This window comes from Notolabrus celidotus, chromosome 18 (assembly GCF_009762535.1).
Source record: "Notolabrus celidotus isolate fNotCel1 chromosome 18, fNotCel1.pri, whole genome shotgun sequence".
NCBI lineage: Eukaryota > Metazoa > Chordata > Actinopteri > Labriformes > Labridae > Notolabrus > Notolabrus celidotus.
In genome coordinates this window covers 25,780,124-25,800,738 of record NC_048289.1, presented here as the reverse complement: position 1 = coordinate 25,800,738, position 20,615 = coordinate 25,780,124, and the positions used below count along the sequence as shown (strand labels likewise).

The 20,615-nt window shown below is 42.3% G+C and overlaps 1 protein-coding gene across 2 annotated transcripts in view; it reads right to left on the bottom strand.

The window, feature by feature from the left end:
* Positions 1-277: 277 nt before the first annotated feature.
* Positions 278-20,615, bottom strand: part of sdk2b (sidekick cell adhesion molecule 2b) — a 486,503-nt gene continuing 466,165 nt past the window's right edge. The window contains exons 44-47 of one of the 2 annotated variants that reach the window (XM_034707425.1): positions 14,278-14,407; positions 6,172-6,255; positions 3,005-3,061; positions 278-2,483 (exon numbers count right to left, since the gene is read on the bottom strand). In XM_034707425.1, coding sequence (XP_034563316.1) covers positions 2,055-2,483; positions 3,005-3,061; positions 6,172-6,255; positions 14,278-14,407 — 700 coding nt within the window. In that variant the 3' untranslated portion in view covers positions 278-2,054. The remainder of the gene's footprint in view (positions 2,484-3,004; positions 3,062-6,171; positions 6,256-14,277; positions 14,408-20,615) is intronic. The other variant, XM_034707426.1, reaches the window with a different exon arrangement.

Sequence of the window (20,615 nt, the reverse complement as noted above, 5' to 3'; positions counted from 1 at the left end):
TTGTATGCGACCCTCAGAGGACAAATTTAAAATAGTAGTTACTTTAATTGAAAATTTGCAGTTAATGTCTAATCTGTAATTTTTTCACTTTGCAAAGTCATTCCGTGGGCCGGATTGCAACCTCTGGCGGGCCGGTTTTGGCCTGTGGGCCGCATGTTTGACACCCCTGTTCTAGGGCTTCCGTACTCAACAGCATGTAAAAGTTTAGATTTCTTAACCCCCATGTTTTAATGTCCCCCCTCCACCCACACACTTTGAAATGGACTACCAGGACTGCTAACATTCAAAAATAATTTATTTCAGAAATGTTTTGTGATCATATATTCATTCAGATTCTGCATGATAAGCTGATGCGTACAATGAAATCACCCCACAGAGATTAAAAAAAGAAAAGATGACATTTTTTATCCTTTTTTGGGAGCTATGGGAACTAGGAACACACCACTTTGTCGTCACTATAGCGTTGTAAGTGCACCTCGCTGGCGTCCAGACAGCTCCAGCCCTCAGTGGCGTTACTCCACCCAGGTTTACAGTTGCTGCAGGACGATCTCTTTTGAACCAGACACACACTGAATGATCTGTAAAGCTTATGCACAAGGAGTGGAGTCACTCACATACTCACACACGAGCGTTAGCGTCCGGGACAGTACAGTCACACCTGAAGATTACCCAGAGGCTGATTACACAGAAGGGAAAGAGGTGAAACTCAATGACATCATGTCTTGGCACAGGCTCAGCGCTGCCCCGTGATAGTGATCAGTAACAGAGAGGCGTCAGCTAGCAGGGAGAGGAAACAGGAAGAAAAAAACGTTGCTTATCAAAATCACACTGTTACCATTTAGCAGAACCAGCAGCTGTGCCCACATGTGACTGTCCCAGGCTGTTTCAGACTGTTTCAGACTGTTCCGACACTCACTAGGCTGGATTTCAAAGCATCTCAGTAGACATACGCAGAATGAGACTGATGTGTGTATATGTGAGCCGGCAAAAGGGTGAAAAAATATGGGTTGTGTATGCAAATTTATTCACAGCCCACATCCGTCAGGATTAAAAGAAGGCTCTCGAAGCACGAGGCGAGCCATTAAGATGCCACAGTCAAGGGCACCATCAGCAGTTCAGTCACAATTGGTGCCGGATATCATAAATAAGTGTTTCTCTATCAAGGCATCTTTGATCCACTGTAACACACTCACAAAAAGACTTCAACACTTTCACTTTAACAGATATACACTCGCTTCATATATCTGAAAAGATCTCTCAGGCACAAGAGTCTTCACATTTGACCCTCCATGGCCAAGAAGTTGTTCAAAATTTCTATGGGTTTGTGTGCAATAGGCCAGAGAGCTGTTTCCATGGAGAATGCATGATTGTTGCACCAATGTTTTGCTTTAAACTCTCCACGCCAACACGGTCAAATCTGTTCGATTTGGCATGAATTCCACATCCACGTCTGTCTTTTATCTCTTCCTTTTTACATCCAGTTCATCCGGTCCAAACAAACACTTGTCCTTTCTCTTCCACAGTATGGCTCCATCAGATTCTTAAGTCAGTCTCCTTCAATGCATAATCTGCATTGGCTTGATTTTGTCCTCTAGGTACATCTACTTTATATCCATATATATATATGTATGTATATATATTTATATGCGTGTGTTTCACCGAAGATTCTTGTGACTTTGTACAGAATCAGATAGTATCATTTGAATTTGTTCAAAGAAGCGTAATAAAAACAATGGAGAAAAAGAAAGTCATGCAAATAGCTAAAAAAGCAAAAACAAAAAATTGAAAAGATGTGAGTATTTTATCATCTTGTGAAAAAAAAAAAAGTCTTCACACACACTTCTACACGTTTAACAAAGAAAAACCGCCAAAAAACAGAGAGTCTCAAAGTTTTGTTCCAGCCCGGCTAAAGAAAAACAACTCATAAAAAAAGTAATGAAATTTAAAAAAAGGCATAAATGACTTGATTGGATTGAATTTTGTGTTGTCATGTTCTCCATCAACACAAGATGGGTAGATATTTCCAGATATTTCCATGTCCTGTTCCGCATTTTTCACACAAAAGAGGAGAAACCAGCGATTGGGGCCCGAGAGCCAGGTGCTAGGCTGCTGGGTGGCCTGTAGAGGGTGTTGTGCTGGCTGGGGGTGTTGGAGCTCTGCTGGGAGGGGGTGGGAGTCCGGCTACCTTTGGGCCTGAACAGGCTGCCCTGGCCCTGGGGCTGGCCCTGGGCTTGCTGAGGCTGGGGGCTTGGTGAACTGAGCTGGGGAGGAAGTGGTGGTAGAGGAGGGAGTGGCGGCGCGGCGCAAACTGAGTGATCTGGGTCACCCGCCTCGGATTCGGTGTAGCTGTAGGCCTGCGCGCGGGATATGCCTTTCTGCTGTCGGCGCCAGGAGTTGTAGTAAGTGGGGTCGCTGATGTAGTGGTTGACGAAGGAGTGGGTCTTCTGTCGGTTGGGGTCCACTTCGTACTCACTGTCGCTGCCCTGTGACACGATAAGACAAAGAATTTACTCATGGAGTCAGCATTCAGTGGCTCTGCAGTGTTTCCATATGGGGCAGTTAGAGATGCTGAGGCTATAAATGCAAATGATCATGAAGTTATTGAATTATTCTGATCAAAATGATCAACTCACAATCATCCGTGTTTAATATACTCACATGCACACACTTACATTTACAACACATCACGGGAAAACATGGACGCCAAATATGATCAAAAATGGTTGAAGCATGATAACGGAAGGATGAACTGTCATGAAGCGTGCATTGTAAATTGACCATCAAGGGGGGCAAAGGTCAAATGGTCTAATCAGTCACTGGATCAAACTACATGTTCAGGGTCTTTGTATCCATGTCGGGAACAGGTGATGTGGTGTGTTGGAGCACAGTTAAAACCTAGAATGAGAATCTGAGGGGGAAAGATTGGATGGGATTGGACTTGCTTAAGGAACCAGTCACCTATCAGGCTATAAACATTGAAAGCAGGCAGCCACAGGAACCTCACCAAATGCAGTGGAAGTGTATGTAGGCCACCTGTCCCATATGAAAACACCAGCGCCTCCTATGGGTGAACAAAACAATGGGTTTTACAGTACATCACCATAACAGAATGATTCAAATGGGCCAGTCATGAAGATGAGAATATCATACATTCAGTATGTCATACATACAGTAGGGTCTTTGTGCTGTTTGTGGGAATGGGTGCAGTAACGATGGCAACTACCTATTATTTTTGGCACCGATTGCTATTTATCTTGATGATTACTTTGAGTGTTTTGAATGTAATACTTGAATGTAATGTTGCTCATAACATGTCATCCCTATTTTTTGTGCGTAAAACAATAAACTGCAGTTCCCCAAATGTCCACTTGAGGCTGGCTCCAAAGGCCAAGGAATCCACATTAGAGCCCATATTAAAATGCCCACATCCACAGCAGAATTTAACATGTTCACAACCTAGTAGAAAAACGGTTTCGGTCTCTAACTATCTTTTTTTGTTGTTGTTGTTTTTGGTGACAATTGAAAGGGTCAGAAGTTTAAGGTAGTTCTTACTTTCCCTGAACTGTCCATATGAATAGGATTATGTCCATAATAGTAAATACAACATGAACAACACTACAATAACTAAATATCTGACTGGCAAAAAAATGCTGCTGCCTGTTGCCAATACCTATGGTGTCAAATTCTTTATACAACCCATCCAATTTGATGATATTAAGGCTAACAGTATTATTATGGGCACGGCTGATTTGACTAGCAGTTGGGCACATTGTAGCTTAACAGTAAGGCAGCCTCAACTTCATCTATTTTCCAGATCAGCTGCATGTTAGTTGGAGTAAAAATTTCCAATATGGCGACCACCATTTTCAGGCCTCTTCCAGATCCAGTGGCGGGCATCAGTAAAACTTTGTTTATGTGCAATTAAGTCTATATCCTCAACTCATAGAATATTAAATTAAAGTACATAAAGCACCAAATCCTGCATTAATGAAGCTAGAATGAGCAAAACCTTGACATACAGTTGTGCTCATAAGTTTACATACCCTGGCAGAATTTATGATTTATTGGGTAGTTTCTGTTGTCATTATGATATAAAAAGAGTTAACACAGTTGTTTGATAATAATTTGCTTCACCCAACCGCTAACCATGAGTGAAAAAAAAGTTTTTCTCTTATCTTTTATATTCTCTGAAAAATAGCCAAAAAAAAATCACAAATTCTGCCAGGGTGTGTAAACTTTTGAGCACAACTGTAATTGGCTTGAAAAACCATTTTAATAAGTCATTGCTCGTCAAAAATGTTGGAAATCCATCTTTCATTTTTGTGTGATTAATCAGGTATAAATTGTTGCAGCTCTAGAAGCAAAATTAGGTTTTCTTGAGCATTCTCAAACATGAAAAGTTAGATTTTTGGAGCTAAATTAAAAGAAAAAGTAGAATTATTGTGACGAAAATAATCATTTTAGCCATTGACCTTCCACCTTATTGAACACAGGACTTGAAACCCCACCGTCTTCGTGTTAAAGCTAGGGTTGGTAGTCGCGGAAAACTAGCATGAACTTGAATGTAGCATTTCCTCAGGACTCCCCCCTCCCCCCCTCCCTTCGCGACCATATGATCGTGACTGATTCCAAACCGGTCCTCAGCACATCGTTTGTGTTAGGCACTACGTCAACTCATGTCTCAATCGGCGGTAAGAAAACACCAAAACATTATCATAGTGAAAGTTAAAAACACAAACAAACATGAAATGTACGCACAGGAGGCGGGCAGAACGGCAGGACGGGATTTGATTGGTTTCATATTTTGGCTCCCAAAGGCAGGGATTGGTTGGTGTTTCCCCAGGTTTACTCCGGCTGTAGAAAGCGGCTTTTTTCACTTCTTTTTAAGAACACATGATGTATTGATTGCCATAGGGACAGAAAGATCATTTTAACCAGTATAACAAAAAGTGTATCTAAATCTGACTACCAACCCCAGCTTTAAGGCACATTCCCTGAGTCAAACAAGTAGCAATGTGATCATCGGACTCCAAGTGGGAATTGCTATTGTTAGCTAATAGCTATGAACGCATGAGGCCAATTGGCCGGAGAGGTCTGTGATTAATCAACTTGTCGCAATGAGCTAATGCAAAGTGGACTCTGCCAGATTGGTCATCAGGTAATTTCCCTGAGAGGTTGATTGGAGTATTAGTTGCATTGGATAAGTAAAGCAACAAAGGCCTGTTCTTCTGCAAAGATGGTGCTGATTATTATGTCTGTCTCAATGTCTTTTTTTCTGCTCTCATATAATCATGCTTCATCATCTCATACAGAAACATGGCTGCAGGCACGCACTAGAAGGACACACTCCAGAGCACAGCACATATGTGATACATATGGCAGTAGGCTCAGATTTCCCTCAGCCTTACATGCTTTATGAGAACTATGCCAACCCCCTATATAAAAGCTTTCCTCTCTAGTTGTCAGCACAGTTTAAAAACGTCCAAACAGAACAATGCTTGTGTTGAATCATGGGAACAAGATCCAGCTTTTCTTGTTCGGCTTTGGTTCTAAACAAAGAAAAGTGATCCCCCTCCCTTTTTATTCTCAATTTCCCCTCAAATGAATCAAAGGCAGACTCTCTGCTCAGCAAGGTTTGGATCAACACTCAGGAGTGGATCTCACTCCCTTTTCATCCTTACTTTCATATTGTTCTTTATCACCATATGGAGCGTAGGAGTGTCGGATGCCTAATTGGCTGTGTGTGTGTTTGTTTTCCTTTACTAATATTGTCCCCCTAGTTGTAAACACTTGAGACCAACCAGTGTTGAAAGGCATTCCGGTCATGCCACTGTGTTTAGCAACACAACAACACAATAAAGAGATCCATCCACAGTGGACCAACAAGACGTACTGAGCCACTTCAAGCAGCATTACCTCACTCCCAAAGCATTAGCACTGCATTGAGAGATGTGTTTGTTGCAGTGGGGAAGAGGCAGTGCAGACCAAGTGTTGACACAGTCCCACTGCGCTTGGATGTGGAGTGTGTGCAACAGATGTTCTGACTCTAGGGTTGCCCTTTAATAATCTCCCAAAGGTATGTTGATGAAAAGTGTATAAGCCCGCCAAGTATTTATTGGTTGAGGAGTCACAGAAAAACAAAAAAAATGAAAATCCATGTAGAAACTGCACCTTGACTGTTGGGGGGGCATCTTTTAGGCCTCTCTGAAGAGTTGCCCCAGCTTGGGAATTGGTACTGTGGCTTCCAAAGACGTACTGTGGACAAAAATCAAAAAGTACTTTCTGTGGTTTGTCAACTTATATCGAGCAGAAAGAGTAAGCTCAAGAACTATATTGTTTTTAGATTTTTTTAGCTAGTTAGCAGCCAAAAGTTTGGCTAAAGCAGCCTGAGCTAGCATGTAAGAGCTGAACCAATGGTCCTAGGATGGAGGTTGTGGAGGGATAATGGTATTTCTTTTGATTTGGTCGAGGCAGATGGCTGTCTAACATGAGTCTGGTTCTCCTCAAGGTTTCTGCCTGTTAAAAGGATGTTTTTCCTCGCTGCTGTTACTTGCTAAATACTGCGAGGTGCAATGCTCATTGTGGATTAAGGTGGGGTACGACTGAGTCTTAACCTGTCTTGGTGCTGGGTCTAGACCTACTATGTTTGTAAAAGCGTCTTGAGATAACGTTTGTTGTGATTTGGCGCTATACAAATAAAGATTGATTAATTGATGGATTGATTCAATGCTGCTTTTCTTTAAAATAGCATTGTTGTTAACTGGCAGCACAGATTGTACTTAGGCATGTTTGTTTCCTCTACTATAGCATGGTGTTAGCATTTTCAATAGCATGACAAAAACACTTTCCTTAAACTTTCCTGTTTACAATGTACGTTAAGTTACATAAGTACAGAGAGAGAGAGAGAGAGAGAGAGAGAGAGAGAGAGAGAGAGAGAGAGAGAGAGAGAGAGAGAGAGAGAGAGTAGATCAAACATAACTGGCCGCATATAAAATGTTAATGTTTGAAGTGTTTTCTGTGTTTTCACTTTGGTTGGTGGAAGCCAAGCCAAGCAGCAACCTGTGGTGAAGATAAATGAAGTATAAAAAAACCTGCAGTTCCTCAAGTGTCCACTAAGGTCTGGCTCCAAAAGCTAAGGAATCCTCCTTTAGAATCCATATCAAAATGCCTTTATGTATGGAAGAAATAACATGTTTACAGCCTTGTACGAAAATAGTTTTGGTCTCTATTTGTCTTTTTTTTTTTGTGACAACTGTTCTGGGGGCCAATAAAAGTTCTGCATGATAACATATAATAAGGGGTGTTGCTGATTTGACTGACAGTTGGGCACCTTAGCTGTTTGCAAGGCAGCAAAGCTATGGTCTCAACCCCACTTCTGTGCTGGTAGTTAGATCAGCCAAACTTAGTTGAAGTCAAATTTTCCAGTATGATGACCATCTTTGGGCGTCATGATGCTTCTTTTAGAAATGGGTGACTCACTAAGACTGGCACATATTTTCTCCAGTCTATTCAGGCAGCCCTATCTCACTCTCCAAATGTCCAACATTCATATATACTAGACATACATAAATCTCATCTGTCATCCTTTGATTTAGTTCATCAACATTCTTCAACAGAAATAACTCAAAGATCCAAATGAGACTGAAAGTGGTCATGCTTGACAGTTTGCTTCTGGGGCAGCATGACTTGTAATACTGCTCTTCACTTCAGCTCATTACAAGCTAATTACTTGAGCTGAATGCTGTGAAAGAAGCAGACTTTAGGCATGAAATGCAGCATTGCACCTCAGCCCCAAGGGAACAACCGTCTCATTTATGCAAGGATATGTGTAAGACAGACACACAGCAGCCTGCCAGTGACGACTATTAAACATTATTTCATCATTATGATGTTTAATTAGGCAGAGAGAGAGATTAAGAAATCTATCCAATTATCTGGCAAAAAACCTCTTGACAGTAGTTAAATTTATCTTCAGGATAATAAAGTTGTTACTATTTACACATGCTAACGACACAGACTGGAGAAGATTTCATAACATCAGACAGCTGCCACTTTCCTTTGACTTCACGCTCAGGGTCTGACTCATAAATACTGTCATAATTTACTGTATTCTACATTTTCAAATTGTACAAGCAAATTTTTCTTTTAAGTTATATTTTTGGGGGCTTTTTCGCTTTTATCGCTTTTATTAGAAAGGACAGCTGAAGAGAGACAGAAAATGTGGGGAGCAGAGAGCAGGGAAGGCATGCAGTAAATGGTCGACCAGCCGGGAGTCGAACCGGCGACCTCTGCGACGAGGACTTTAGCCTAGCATGTAGCGCTCCGAAATGACACAATTTTAACATCCACTGCTTCTTTATAGATAAACTTAAAGGACGATGGATAGCGAAAGTCGGGCTATTTTTAAATGTAAAAAATCATATTTTGATGACTCATTAGCAACAAACCGCTAGGTCGCGAAAGCTAACTTTAGCTTTCAACAAATTCATATCAGACATTCCTGTTAGCAAGCTATCATTGGCGTTGTTAAATCAACAATTGGTTTCCAAAGAAACTTTAAATTTGTTAGCTTAAACTGCATACTGTTAGCTAGCTAACATTATACGATTTGCTGGCTAACATGACTATTAGCTTGGATTTTATTCCTGTCCTCTTGTGATGTTAAACACAAAGATTTGTTTTAAGCTTGAGACAGACTCAATTATTATCTGTTGTGATCTTCTGACTGTTTCTGTATTCTTTGTATTATTTTCTATTTGTCTTTTACATTATTTTTCTCAGGGTTGCTATGGCTTATTTCATGTTCAGCAATATTTTATTATATCTTTTAAGATGTTTTGAATTGTGATTGTAAATTACTGTTTTTTATTATTATGTGTGGACCCCAGGAAGACTAGCGATCACGTTGTGGAAGCTAATGGGGATCCAAATAAAGAATAAAGAATAAAGAAAAAAGAATAAAGAATTAAAGCCGCAAGCGGCGATGAACGGGCCCTCGCACATCCGCAGCCGCCGCCTACGTGAGCCAACGCCGCATACGTGAGCCACCGCAGCATACGCGAGCCAACGCCGCATACGCACGCGAGCCAACGCCGCATACGCACGCGAGCCAACGCCGCATACGCGCGGCGTTGGCTCAAACACTGTCAAACATTTAAGTTAGCAAGCTTGTTTGTACGCTAACATGAACTGTTTCATATAACAGTAGCGCAGAAGTAATAAAAATGTTGTTTTATCTTGAGTTATGTCTAAGTTCAGCTTGATTTTCACAACCAAATGTGTTTTTAATTGCAAATGAATCAATAAGCTATGGAATGACAAGTAGCCAGCTTGTGAGATACCATACATTTGCATGATTAGCAACATGGAAGACAGCTGGAAAACATTAGCCTTTTAATTAGCCTTTTAGCTTTCTGCTCTGGATGTCACATCCAAGAAAAAAAGCCGCTGTGTGAATAAGGGGCAAATGAAAGATGTTAAAATATCAACAATAGTTGTATTGTACTATAGCAAAGTTTTTGCACTGTTTCAAAACTGTATTTTATTATTTTTATTAGCTTACTCTTTTTAATTTTAGCTTATCTTTTTCTAGCTGTGTCCTATGTTTATCTGTTGTTGCCGTTGCTAGGGTCTGAGAGAGAAATGTAATATCAAATCCTCAGTATGTCTGGTGCATACTGCAGTTTTGACTTTGACCTTGAACTTTTGACTTTGTACTGGTAGTTTATTGATCATTGTTGACAAGATGGCAGATGCTTCTGTCATTTGTCACCTAACCTTTACTTTTATTCTATCGTCAAGCTTAGAATTTTCCCACAATGCACCTCTCAGATTAGATACAATAACCTTGAACTGAACTCTCTTCCTAAGGTTTACATACTGGCATTAAGCTGCAACAGCAATCTCAAAGCCAGCTTCTACCCCACCCCCCTCCCCAAAATGAATGCATACCTCAATACCACAGAGTGGGTCAGTCCTTTGTCCTCTGGTTATGGATTATTGCAAAGAGGAGGGGGGGAAGAAGGCGGGGGCTGTCTATGTGACTCTCATTGATGAAATGAACACAGCAGGGGTCCCCAGAGACAATGACAATAACAGTACAGGACGGACCGGAGGCGAGGGATTTAAGAGTCCTGAAACATTCACAGTGTGCACACGTTTTTGGTGGGATTTTTTTTTTATAGGAAAAAAAAACTATTTAAATGCTGAAAAAGCAGCAAAGGGAGTTTTTGTTTGGCAGTATATTTAAATTCCTGCTGTAGTAGAGCCAAGTTGTATTTTGTCATCATCAAAGCAGGGATACAGAGCTCCTTAGAAGCTCCAATCCCCGCTCTGTAGCAGCAAAATGTATGCTGCTTTATCAAAAACAACTATAATCAAGGGATTTGAGATTTTGTTGGGTATTAGCGCTGTCTCAGACTGATGGACTCACTAAAAGGAGAGTGTTGGAAGCATGTGCTATCATTGTGTTTCCCTATTCATTATCATTTCTCTCTAATATGCCACCTGCCTGGGGTTTTACGCGGCCAGTTTCCTCCTTTCGCTAATCATTTCCGTCCCTTTGCAGCGTCCCCTTAGATGCCATAAAATTGCAAATGCAATCTAATTTATGTTCGGTCACGATTTCCCTTAAATGTGGGTCATGACATCATACTTCAGACGGGGTTAGTATAAACAAAGTTGTGTGTTGTCATTAGAGACGGTCCAAACATTACAGACGGTGTTCTCGGTTGAGTGCCGGCCAAAACAGCTACAGTAAGGAGAGAAACAAGGGGGGTGGAGAGGGTGGAGAAAGAAAGAGATACACTGAGTGAAAGCAGGACATTTTCATTTCTCTCTCCAGAGAGGAATGCCGCTCTGCAGAAAGAGAGAGAAAGAGAGAGAGCAGGATCTACAATCCATCTCTGACTCAGAGATGAGATCATCTGTCTTCGACTGGTTTCGGCCTTTAATGACACACAAAGATGCTGCCACACACACAACTTCAGAAAAAAGAGAGGGCCTGTACTGTAAAGGAAAAAGGAGTCAATAAGGGAGAACCTGTAGGGGGGGCAGAGTGGTAGTCCTGGCCTTGTTGCCTTGCCAAGTCAATGTTAGCTCCCTCTAAATCCGCTCTTGAGGAGGAGTACAATAGTCAACTTATACCTGCTGGTGGAGGCCCGGCGGATTAAAAAAGGACAGACAGCACAATGACACACTGATAGCTCAGAGTTATCCGCTCAATAAAACTTCAAAGAGCATTCCTGGGTGTCTCCGTAGCACCGTTGGGTGCTGATACGGTGGCCTGTCATGGGCATGGCGGAGGAGCCCCGGGGTAACAGGCAGAGCTCTGTGTGTTTCAGCCCATCAAAGACAACTCTGGTACTGCGACTACGCCGTGTGGCAGCAGGCAGGCAGGAAGGCAGGCAGGCGTCGCACTCTCTCGCTCTAAAGGGAGAAGTTACTACAGTAGGGTCGTGTTTGACAACACACAAGTGCGAGCGGTAGATATGTCAGAGGGGGCGATGAAATGCCGAAATGATTCAGTGGAGGGGGATGTTATCGTGCTGTGACAGCTCCTGTCCGTAGTGATTCATTGTGGGGGAGATTTTCATTTGATCTGGAAGTAGGACTCAGGTCCAGATAAGGCCAGGTGAAGAGAGATTTCTGGCTGAGGAATTCGCACCGGGGACGTACCAAGCTGAGAGATGCTCCAAGATAATTTGGGAATTGCCTAGAGTAAAGAATTCCTAGATGAAAGAAAGCACTGAAGGAAGCTTTGAAAGCAACCAAGTTCAAGACCACTTCCCCCCCAACTGGCGCTTTCATCTTACTGGGATCAAAACCAGACTGCGAACTGTGAGATGGATCAACCAAAACCACTGAGAACCGGGAGAGGAGGCGAAAACAAAAACAGAAAGAGCATATATGCATTTAAAGACTTGAGGAGCGAAGACAAAATTCTGGAAACTAGGGCTGCCAAGATTCGTCGACTAGTCACTATGACGTTGACGATCAAAATCGCCGGCAACTTATTTAATAATCGACGTCATTGTTTATTTTTTTAAGCTTGGTTTTTCTCTCAAAACTGCTGCTGTACCTTCCGCTGTCTTGTCTGCCTTTCTGTCCTTGATGCACATGCGCAGTAGAGGTAATCGGGGTCAGCCGTGATGTCACCTGAAAAGGTACGCCCAAACGGTATCATGGCTAGCCGGCTAAAGAACTCCAAAGTTTGGGAGCATTTTTCCAAAATGAAAGAGAAGAATGTGCAATGCAAAATCTGCAAGGCAGAGCTTGCCTGGCAGTACGAAGGCAATGCAAGAGCATCTGAAAAGGAAGCACGTCGCGGCTGATTCAATTTCTGACGAAAAGGAACAGTCGTCTCGGTAAGCTAATTGGCTAGTTAGCTGCTAACATTAACGTCGACAGTGAGCTTTTTACTTAGTATTCATAGTGCAACTATACATAGTGCATAGTTTTTGGTTCCATTTTACAATGCACTAAATATTTACAGCTAAAAATGTTTAAGGCCAGAGTTGTGCCTTCATTTTATTTTGCAGAATCACATTAAAAAATTCTGAGGCCATGGTGCTCAGTCGGAAAAGGGTGGCGGAGGAGTTCAAGTATCTCGGGGTCTTGTTCACGAGTGAGGGGAAAAGGGAGCGGGAGATTGACAGACGGATCGGGGCGGCGTCTGCAGTGATGCGGGCGCTGTACCGGTCTGTCGTGGTGAAGAGAGAGCTGAGCCAGAAGGCAAAGCTCTCAATTTACCGGTCAATCTATGTTCCGACCCTCACCTATGGTCACGAGCGGTGGGTAGTGACCGAAAGAACGAGATCGCGAATACAAGCGGCCGAAATGAGCTTTCTCCGCAGGGTGGCTGGGCTCAGCCTTAGAGATAGGGTCAGGAGCTCAGACTTCCGGGAGAGGCTCAAAGTAGAGCCGCTGCTCCTCTGGATCGAGAGGAGCCAGATGAGGTGGTTTGGGCATCTGGTTAGGATGCCTCCCGGGCGTCTCCCTGGGGAGGTGTTTCGGGCATGTCCGACTGGGAGGAGGCCACGGGGAAGGCCCAGGACACGCTGGCGAGACTATGTCTCTCAGCTGGCCTGGGAGCGCCTCGGTATCCTCCCAGAAGAGCTGGTGGAAGTGGCCGGGGAGAGGAGTGTCTGGGCTTCCCTGCTGAGACTGCTGCCCCCGCGACCCGGACCCGGATAAGCGGAAGAAGATGGATGGATGGATGGATGGATGGACATTAAAAAATGTCAGAAATGCTGCTACAAGCTGCAAAGTTCATTAAAAGTTGAATGAACTATCATCTTAATTGTCTTTATTTTTAGTTAGCACATACCTTAAACACTTCAAGCTGGAAACAAATGATGGTTATATAAGAGCAGCTGCATGCTGGTGCGATAAGCTGCAATTAAGGTATGATCCGATTAGTCGAGTAATCACAAAATAATCGGTGACTAGTCGATTATCAAAATAATCGTTTGTGGCAGCCCGACTGGAAATAAGAGACATGAGTGTTGACTAGATAAAGATTGATCAATAGAGAGATAGAGAGAGTCAAACTTTATAAAGTGGACCCACTTGGCTAGAGAAACTTTGTTAAGCAAATGCCAAAATTTGGACACCCCAGAAATATGTGTTGATCATCTCTGAGTGGAGATGGTGTCTGCTTAGAGGACTTTAAAAATTCAACAGATTCAAACTTGGCTTTTACTTCCGAAGTGCTAATGGTGCAAGCTACTTAAATATTCCAGAGATCTTCAGAGATTTTAACAGAAAATTCAGAAGGAAAGTTTCCGAGACTTCCTGGCTGGAACTTCCAACACCCTTCTTGCACTAAAATCTATTTTGCAGCGAGTGTCTGCCTCGCGCTCTCTTACATAACCAGAGCTGAGGCTGAGTGCAGTGGCCTGGATCGCAGGTGGATGTTTCCAGAGCGACATTCTCCACAGGTCACCGCCTGGTTTAAAAACTGCCTCACAGCCGGTGTGCAGAGCCATTAATCTCTCATCTCTCCTTGTGCGTTACTGTAGCTGTGTCTCTCTGACCCCTGCAGGCTAACAGTGTTCAGGTGTGCGGCAAAGAAAAAAAGGGACACCATGTGGACAGTATGGGTTGACAACAAAAGCGACAATGCAGAGCTGAATTCCTGAGGAATTCAGAGAGATGAAAGCCGGCACACAAACAGTGGACAGGTACAAAAACATATAACAGAAACACACTTTATGCAGACAGAGTGAGCCTTTCTTTCACAGAGAGAGGTGTAGGGTAAAAGTGTTGCTACTGCACCTGTGAGTCTGAGATTTCGGAGGGTTTTTCGGTCAGGCTGCTGCTCTCTGCAGGGATCAGGTCGTTGTACTTTGTGCTGACATCCTCGTCTGAGTAGTGAAGGCTGCCTGGACTGGGCCTTGGAGGAGATCTGAGGGATAAAGACAGGCTATCAGAATAATAGAATGCACGGCAGACATGATGCACAGAAGCGGGGTCTGATGTGTGAAAGTGAGAGGGGATGAGGTTCTCTGAATTTGCTTTATTCTCAGAATAAGAATCTTCTCCAACTCCATTTTTTGGGGGGGGACCATGACCCCTCTTTTGCTGTTGGTGCAGTTGCATTAGTTTTTAGCATGTTCTTTCATTTGCAGTGTATTTCCACCAATGCATTTGTTTTGGGATTTTTGCACACATTCATGCATCTGAGTCATTTCTGCAAAGTAGAATTTGATAGGGGTGGCTGTGGCTCAGTGGGTTCAGTGGGTAGTGATCCCGGCTCTGGCAGTTACATGCCAAAGTGTCCTTGGGCAAAAGGTCATGATTCAACATCCTTCACATGAGGAGCTTCAGACCTTTCTGAAGTCCCTGAGCTCCCTTGTCTCGTAGCTTCCTCTGGATGTAGACCGCATGCTCCTGTGGACGTGCCATACTCCAGCAGCAACAACTACTACTACTATCCGTCTCATCACTATCATCTCTCCCTCTCTTAATCTCCTCTGTCCCTCTTTCCAACCTCAACACGTTCTCAGCATATGTCTGTCTAAAGTGAGTCTGGTCCTGCTGGAGGTTTCTGCCTGTTAAAAGAAGTTTGTCCTTGCAACTGTAAGTTGCTAGATACTGCAAAGTGCTCTGCTCATGGTGGATTAAGATGAGATCAGACTGAGTTTTATCCTGTCTTGGTGTTGGATCTTTGTTAATAATATAACACTGGAGTACAGTGTAGACCTGCTCTGCTTGTCAAGAATCTTGAGATAGCGTTTGCTGTGATTTGGCGCTATATAAATGAAGATTTTTTTTATTGATTGATTGAATGTGTGTGGTGTATAGTTTGTATTGTATTTGTGTGGACTACTCTCTGCAAAGCAAATCTCCCCTCTGGAACATTAAAGTTTTGCTCAACTCTACTCCACCAGTGCATTTGTTTTTGGACTCTTGCACACGCCACATCATTTCTGCAAAGCTTATTTTAAAGAATGATGAATGTTTGATGCATTGCAGAACAGTTGACCCTCTTGGGAACCGTAAAACATGATGCTTTGGCCAATCAATGCTTGGGAAATGCACAAATTGAATACTGTATTTCTACTGTCTCTCCTACAACCACTAATAGGGGAGTATAAAAAAAGTTGCTGCTGCTTCCAGAGTCATTAATTCTGCAGACTTTGCATTACAAACTACTATTCATGTCTTAAAACTTTCATGTGTGTAACGCGAACTCACACTCCTGGATGGTATTTCAATGTCTCATATCTGAAACTAAAGCTCCCACACCTCCTCGGACTCTCCTCTAATCCGTGTGGTGTTGCTGTGAACACCTGCCAAGATTTCATGTTGCTCCTTCAGACTTCTCATATTGGTCTCCTTGCTTTGTAAACAACGCTAATGTAACCGAAAGAGATGAAGGCTAAAATTATGCTAATACCTTCTTCTTTATTGAATCCAGAAATCATATGAAAGCAGTGGTGGACAAATGAGTGGATCCAGTTTTGTGATGACTCCAGGCTTCCTACGTTTTCATGAGACACTACACTGGACTTCCTCTGGAGTTCACATGTATCACTGTCTGTGTGTGTACGTGTGTGTGTGTGCGTGTAGGAGTACAACTTGATGAGAATCATGGGACACTCATGAGATGGCTGCCTACAGCCAATCTCTCCCCCGAATGAATAATTCCCCCTGATTGAGCTCTCACTGTGGGCTGTGGAATGTCAAACCACCGGGCCCTTGTGACTAAATTATAAGCTGAACTCTTGCCGCGCTCGAGAGGTCATCAAACAAAACGGCAGCCTCCGGGCTTTGATCTGGCAAATGTTATCAGAGCCGGCACGAGTGATGGCGCGGATTAAACTGTCGGAGGCATGCAGCGGCGATCAAATATATCATTTAGATGTAAATTTAAAGAGTGTAAGTGATGGGATTGAGCAGAGGGAGGATCCTTCAAGGGAAGTGAAAATGAGCCGGAGGAGAGGTGTTTACTGAAGCTACAAAGTGAAGAAGTCTTAATGAGGGAGAGTGAGGGCAGAAAGAGGATGACACAGAGAACAAACATCTCCTAAAATGGCTTCACCAAGTCAGGGCTTCTTTAAGTAAATATGAGAAAAAAAAAAAAAAGTCCTCCTCCGTACTTTCCACTGTCCCCATCCTGCTAAACAAACACCCATCTGTTTCTCCTGATTGCTGCTGGTTTGGCCGAGACCACGGGGACATACTGACTCCTGCTCATTTTCCAGGCCTCAGTGTTGGTCGCCAGAGCTGCTGTTGGAGCTGCAGCCGCAAATACACACAGCAGCTCTTTACACGGCCGAACCACATTTGCATTTTCCAAATAAATATATTTTGAAAGCACGACAGAAATGTTGTGGGTGAATTCCAGCAGTTTTCTCAGGGGGGGGGCGACGGGACTTTGAGTGTAGCGTGGATGAAAAATGGTGAACTCCACAGGGAAATCACAAAGCAGGCAGTAATTCAATTATGCTCAATGAGTTCTATTAAAGCAGATTAATTCACTTCACTTGACTGGAGGAGTGAGACTTATACATGGGGCTACTTTTGGACAACTTCTTACAGTTTTGCTGCTTTAAGGGATTTTCGTGTTTGTAGATAAATGGGAATTTTATACAAAGCTCAAGTTTCTCAAACTGTACAGAGGTGTTTCATTACTTCTGGATTATAAACAACATGGACGCTGCTCTAACAAAGACAGGAAATGAGGAATGAGAACTGCAGTGTGATAATGAGAATACTTCTAATTGGTGTTTAAAGCTGCTGTGAGGAACTTTTGTTTTGTATCGATTCTGGCGCCCCCTTGTGGACAAAGTGATACCTCTTATCTCTTGTCCTAAACATGCAAAAGTAGTGTTTTCAACAAAAGCCTCATCCTGTTGTGCTCAACAGTCAACTTTATCAGGCAATGTGATTACTTTCCATGAAAACAGTCAAATAAAGGCTGTTTCTGAAGCGAGATGTCCATCATCTGGTCTGACACCTACCCCCTCAGGGTGGTTTCGGGCATTAAAAATTACAACAGAGAAGGTGTCAGTGTTGCTGCTGATGGACTTGTTTGCTATTGAAGGTCATAAAGAGGCATCTGTATCATTTTCAGTCTGTTTCTCAGCCAGTTCAAAACTCCTCACAGGGCCTTTAACCCTTAAAGACCTAGACCATCTTTGGGGGCGCCAGACTCTCCTGAATTTATTTTGAATATGCTGAATGAGACAAACCCGTGCAGTGTGTGCCGATAGAGAAATTAGCTATTCAGACCTAAATCTTTTTTGAATGGGTGTGTATGTGGTTTCCATTGTTACTGCAGCCAGCCACTAGTTGACGCTCGATGAACCGCAGTTTTCAACACTTCCCCATGGGCTTCATATTTTAAGACCGGAGGTTGCCGCTCGGTTTATATTGGCTGTAAAGACCGGCGTTTCAGAATGGGTGTGTATGTGGCTCCCTTGGCTTTTGGAGCCAACTCCAAGTGGACACTCAAGGTACTGCAGTTTGTAGCACTTCCGAATTGTCTCCAGATTTAAACACTGGAGGTTGCCGCTTGGTCCAAACCAAAGTCTTACTTTGAACTCCACAAGAGGAGCTGTTTTCACAGGGTCTCCCCTCAGAGCTACGTGCCATTTTTATTCACAGTTGCATGGCCAATACAGGTGTTTTTTTAAATTCAATTCAATTAAATAAAAAACTGAAACCTGGCTACATGTTACAGCATGTTGAATGATAATGCAACCACCAATGACCACCAGAGATTTAAAGCTCCTGTGTGGTGATTTTTAGTGGTTATGAAATAGACTTAAATCAACAGTGACACCTTTTTCTGATCAACAAAAGCAAACAAAACCATTGCACAGATGTTTGTTTAACATGTAATAGAAAAAAACAATGCGGCTGTGTGCATTTTTTAAAATTATTACACATGCACAGACAAACGGCTGTCAACGCCTGTCAGCTGATCCAGCGGCGATCAGCTGACGGCATCACGTAGATGATGCTTCACGTGATGCTCAGGAGGAAAGGACATCTTCTGTATCTTTTAACACATTTCCTCATTCCCTCTCTCATCCTTTCATTTCCTTGCAACTCTTCATAAATCTCTGGTGGGAGGGTCTAAGACAAAAGGGAACGGCGCAAATGGGGGACACAAGTGTGAACGTTAAGGGCCTTAGGAAGCAGCCATAGAGTCTGTCTAAACTGGAACTATACGATCCCTCAGAGTTCTATGATGCACCTAAGGAACTGTGAAAAAGTTTCTGTAATCCCAACAATATTGAGCAAGTTAATTTTCTGCCAGTAATAAATCTTTCCTCGCTGTAGCCAAACTCAGAAATCATCACCACAAAAGTCTCCATCATAGCCCTGAATTCCAATCTGTACGTATTCCCTAAAGGACCCTTGAACGTAACCTTTACCAACCTGCATTCCTCAGCAGTCCTTGCAGCGAGGCCTCCTTACCACACAGTCAAACAAAGAGCTGTGAAGAAATGCTATTGAGCGCCCGCTGGGACATTATGATAAACTGCCTGTTTAAAAACATTGAGAAGGCTCAGCCCACTTTCACCTCTCCTCCTTGACTCTCATCCACCGTCGAGTGAGGCGTAAATTATTTATCAGCGCTCTGACTTGGATAGAGAAGGGTCCACTTAATCCTCACGCAGAGTGAAAAAAAAACAGTCAGCAGTGGGTAAGAAATGAGAACCAGGGGGTGAAATCAAATCTGCCCGTGGTCTTTACTCATTATCAGGCGCTCCTCTCGCTACAGTCGCCTGTGGGGACTCATTAACATGTCTGAAGTGTTCAGGAGCTTTGTCACTCAAGAGTCTTTAAAACCATGTTAATCTACAATGAATTACTTCACCAGGACCTCCCAAGACCCCAAACAGAAGTGTCAAAGAAGGTTTCATACTGCTTACAGAGAATGGGACAAAGCCAAATTGGGAACGATGCGGGTAATCCTTCCTTATTTATCAAAACAGCAGATTCTGAAGGCAGAACCCCGACACAGACTCCAGAGTCCAACAAAAGTGGGATACAACAAAGCACAAACACTTGGTTCTTCTTTAGAAGTGTTTTCAGGTAGCTGCCCTTTACTTGAGGAACATTTCACTGACTACTTTCACTTCTTACATTTTCATAGAGCTTTGTCACTAAGGTGTTAATGTATTTGAGAGGTGATTATTTTGCATCATTCTGCATTGCCTTCTCAAAACTTCTGTCTGGCTGAATTTATGTAGAAAACATGATTCTTTAATTTACTCGTCAGTGATTATCATGTCAAACCAAGGTGATAATTGTTTTAAAATCTCATGAATTTAGATTTTTGTTTCATTTTAGATTTTTTGTTTTCAATTTTACTTTAATTTTACTTCGTCTTAAACACTGGATTTTTATTTTATCACAGTTTTTACGCTTTGGAGAGGGTTAGTTTTAATTTTATTGTATTTTTTTTTTTTTAGTTTTAGTGTTACCATTAATTTTTTTTTTTTTTAAATACCGGACAAAGACCAAGAGGCTACATCCGCTGTTTACAAATGAAGCCAATGTTGAAGTGCCAAAATCTGCAACTAAGCTCAATAACAGAGAGACACAAAAACAATAGCAATGGTAAAATTAAAATAGGCATTATTATAAATAAAATACTTAAAAATAAAATAAAATCAATACAGTAAAATTAATAAAATAAATAAGAGTGGAAATAATATTTAAAAATAAGGTAGCATTGACAAGATTAGATGAATACAGGAAATAAAATAGATAAATAAATAATTAAATAAGATAAATAAATGTTAAAGTGATGATTAAAATAATAATGCAGTCCAGGGCTAAAAAATAAATTACTCCAAATTAAAAGCTAGATTAAAAAGGTAAGTCTTAAGTTTACTTTTAAAAACATCCAGAGAGCAGTACCTCAAGTGTCCACTTGGGACTGGCTCCAAAAGCTCCAGAAGCCATATACACACCCATTCAAAAAAAAAGAAAAAGCTTAGTCTGGTTCAAAAAACTGTTTGGGTCTGAATTGCTAAGTATTTTATCCATACACTGTATGGGGGGTGATTTTTTTGTAACTAATCCATTTTAAAGATGTTAGCAAACAGGCTGGCGCAAAGTAGCTGCTTGCCAGGAGGCTCTAATTCGTC